Source organism: Nematolebias whitei, chromosome 17, assembly GCF_014905685.2.
Source record: "Nematolebias whitei isolate Nwh7 chromosome 17, NemWhi1, whole genome shotgun sequence".
In the NCBI taxonomy this organism is placed as follows: Eukaryota; Metazoa; Chordata; class Actinopteri; order Cyprinodontiformes; family Rivulidae; genus Nematolebias; species Nematolebias whitei.
In genome coordinates this window covers 41,291,947-41,295,891 of record NC_056514.1, presented here as the reverse complement: position 1 = coordinate 41,295,891, position 3,945 = coordinate 41,291,947, and the positions used below count along the sequence as shown (strand labels likewise).

The window sequence follows — 3,945 nt, the reverse complement described above, 5'->3', positions numbered from 1 at the left end:
CACACTTTTAATCCAGGTTTCAATAATCCACACTTTTAATCCAGGTTACACTCTTCCCTCAATGACACATTTTACAAAGTAGCTACATATTGTGCAGGTATAAAGACACATTTGTATATATATATTTTTGTGTACATTTATTTTTTTAAGCTATTTGACTAACTTTTATTTTTTATTATTCAATATTTTACTAACAGAATAGTAAAATAGCAACCTGTTTTTTGTGTGAATTGCTATGTCAGTCAAATGTTCAGTTTTGGAATAAAGGGGTGGAAATTAAAACGTTGTGTTTTTTTTGCCGATTCATCGATTAATCGAAAAAATAATCGGCCGATGAATCGATTATTGAAATAATCGTTAGTTGCAGCCCTAGTTTGCCCCCCCCCTCCCCCACATGTACCATGAAATATTAGTTCACCCAGCGCTGTTTCTTCATGAACAAATCCATTCCACTTGATTAATAGGAAACACTCCAACCACTAAAAGTCCACTCCAGGTTTTCCTGGTTACCTACAACAACTCACCACATGCAGTTTTTCCCAAGGTCACTTGCTGGGGAGTGGGGGGTGGAGGGTTAGGATACGAGAGAGAAGTAGAGTGCTATGTCTGTAGCATCTTAGCTAGCACGTATTTATTGTGCACCACTGGGGGGGTGGGGGGGGGGCAGCATTGTGTCATGCTCTCAAAGTTGTTGAACCAAGTGTTCACATATGTAGGTAAAGACAGATGTTTAACAACACATTGAGATACTCTGAAATGCAGGAAATGGCATCTACTTCATTCTTAATTTTCTGGAGGAGGACCCCCAGACCCCCCACCACCACCACCACCAATGTGTCCCCCCATATTACAAATGCTTCTGACGCCAATGGTGTCCATACAAACCTGAGAGCGGCACTAACGCTTCATCAAGTCAGGTTGTTGAAGACACAAGCAGTCCACAGTCCTAGAGAAAGAAGGTGCTCCTGGGATTCAAGAACCAGAACCTAATCAATCTGATTGGGTCCAGGTTCTAAAAGTAATCCATCCATCCATCCATTATCTTTACCCGCTTATTCCATTTTGGATAACGGGGGTCGCCGGTGCCCATGTCCAGCAATCACTGTGCGAGGGGCGGGGGACACCCTGGACAGGTCTCAAGTCCATCACAGGGACACATAGAGATAAACGAGACAAACAACCATTCACTCACCTGGGGACAATTTAGAGTTACCAATCAGTCTAACATGCATATTTTTGGTCTGTGGGAGGAAACTGGAGTACCAGGAGAAAACCCACACATCCACGGAGAGAACATGCAAACTCCACCCAGAAAGGCCCCCGGACTGGGATTTGAACCAGGGACCTGCTCACTGAGAGGCAGCAGCTCTACCTGTTGTGCCACCGTGCTGCCCAAAAAGTAATCCAACCCAATATTTAAAAATATAATAAGTTAAATAAGGTAGTGGATTCCTGCTCTAAGGAACACCGTCATATAATTAAAGGGTCTTTCAGGGCTCAGTTGGAGTAGACAGTAAATCAATAGACAGTAAATCAATAGACAGTAAATCAATAGACAGTAAATCAGTAGACAGTAAATCAATAGACAGTAAATCAGTAGACAGTAAATGTTCTCAACACGGCTGTGTTTGGTTTCAGGTCTGGTTTTTATTCATCGCTTCCTGCAGCATCAGTTTTATTTCCAGGCTGAGCAGGAACCAGTTGAAAAAGATGGAACTAAACTCCAAACTAATGATCAGTGTTTTCCTGTTCCAGGTGGTCCACCCTCACAATCGCTTCAGCCAGATGACCAAGCGTCAGGCGGCGGTGGTCTCAGTGCTCGTCTGGCTGCTGGTGATCAGTCCCCGGCTTCCCATGCTGGCCTACAGCCACATCAAAGGTAAAGAGGACAGGACCCAGTGCTTCTTCTTCACTTCCTACAAAGAGGCATCCCGTGCCATCATCGTCCTGGTGGGCATGCACCGCATCCTGACTGTGCTGGAGTTCATCCTCCCCATGGCCATGCTGTTGTTCTGCTCTGTCCGGATCTCCTGCTTCCTGAAGCAGAGGCAGATGGGCAAACCTGAAAAGGTGCGCAAGGCCATGCGAATGTGCGCTGCCATCGTGGCCGTGTTCTTGGTGTGTTTCCTGCCCACCACGGTGACCACCATCGGTGTCTGGGTCATCAAGTCGTTCCGCCCATGGGACTGCGCCGCCTTCTACACCTTCACCCAACTCACCATTGTGTCTTTGGGTCTGAACTTCCTGAACTCGGCTCTGGACCCGGTGGTCTACGTCTTCTCCAGTTCCATGTTCAGAAAGGCCCTGTTGGGAGCGATGCCCCGTGCCCTGCGCTGCAGGCGGGACAAAGACGAGAAGACGGCCTCTTCCTCAGGAAGTCAGTCCACCACCCAGCAGGAACTGAGGTCCATCGGCGGCAGCGAGGCCATTTAACAACTCAAACACAAACGGGTTTTAGATTTCTGACTCTGTTCAAGGTTTCACTTCATCTGTTGATGCTCTCACTTCTGATCTGCAGATGAAATAACTTTAAACTTCAACGGTTCATAAAATGGTTTTAGTATTTTAGGGTCCTCTTTACGTCCTATTGGACTGAAGAGACGTTATCAGAAGAAATCTGAACAAGATCAGATCCATTAAGGAATGCACATCACCCACCTTCTTACACATCACAGTTTCTTACCAAGATCTCCTGATCTGTTAGTCCTCAGAGTCTGTGTTGGAGGTGACTCTCAGCCACTACCACACTAAACCTTGAATCAATTGTAAAATTTACTGAGTTTTTACAGGTTTGTGTTTGATGAGATCCACTAATCGTGGTTCTTGCTATCCTTTGATGGTGGGTAACAATGTATTTACCACTGGTTGTGTCCTGTCCCTCAGTCTCGTTGCTGTTTAGTCCTAAGAACTGGTGTGGTAGTAGCTGGGAGTCTTCCTCTGCACAGACTCTGAGCACTAACGGTTCATGTGAAATCTTTATGAGATGATCTTCAACAGTGGCTCTAACTCTGAGATTTCTCAACACAGACTGAGCTTAGTTGGATTTTCCTTCTGTTTTTAGCAACGCTTCTGTAGTATTGTGGACTTTGTACCGGTCTGTTGTGGTGATCGAGGAAGCTGACCTGCAAGGAGAAGCTCTCTGTTTACAGTTTGGTCTTCGTTCCTACCTTCACCTCTGGTCCTGAACTCTGGGCAGTGACAGAAAGAACCAGATCCTGGATCCAGGAGGTCTAAAGGAGTTTCCTCTGTAGGGTAGCTAGACTCTCCCTTAGAGACAGGGTGAGAAGTTCAGTCCTCCAGGGGAGACTCGGAGTAGAACCGCTGCTCCTCCACATCCAGAGGAGAGAGAGAGTTGAGGAGGTTCAGACATCTGGTAAAGATGGACCCTGGACACCTCCAAAGGGAGGTGTTCTGGACATGTCCAACAGGGAGGAGACACTGAGGAAGACCCAGGACACTCTGGAGGGACTATGTCTCTCAGCTGGTCTGGGAACACCTTGGAGTCCTCCAGAAGAGCTGAAGAGGCGGCTGTGGAAAAAGATGTCTGGACCTCCCTGATCCAGCTGCTGCTCTCGAGACCTGATGATGTCACGGTGTTCAATTCAATTCAGTTTATTTATAAAGCACCAAATCACAACAAAGTTGTCTCAGGGACTTTACAGAAACATTCACATAAAAGCCAGTTAGTAAAGTTCTCTATCTAAGGAATCCAGCAGACAAGTTGAATCTTGGCTTCGTTGCAGTCTCCCATCCTGAGCAAGCACAGTGGAGACAGTGGAAAGAAAAACTCCCTTTAACAGGAAGAAACCTCCAGCAGAACCAGCTCAGGACAAGAGACCATCTGCTTTGACCGGCTGGTTGAGAGGACAGGAAGGAGAGACAGACAAACACAGAATGGTAGGTCCAGGTATAGGTCCAGGTCCAGATATAGGTCCAGGTCCAGGT

At 46.5% G+C, this 3,945-nt stretch overlaps 1 protein-coding gene across 1 annotated transcript in view; it reads left to right on the top strand.

The window, feature by feature from the left end:
- Positions 1 to 2,433, top strand: part of LOC119424223 (hydroxycarboxylic acid receptor 2-like) — a 4,082-nt gene extending 1,649 nt beyond the window's left edge. The window contains exon 2 of the mRNA XM_037691705.1: positions 1,756 to 2,433. Coding sequence (XP_037547633.1) covers positions 1,756 to 2,433 — 678 coding nt within the window. The remainder of the gene's footprint in view (positions 1 to 1,755) is intronic.
- Positions 2,434 to 3,945: the final 1,512 nt, after the last annotated feature.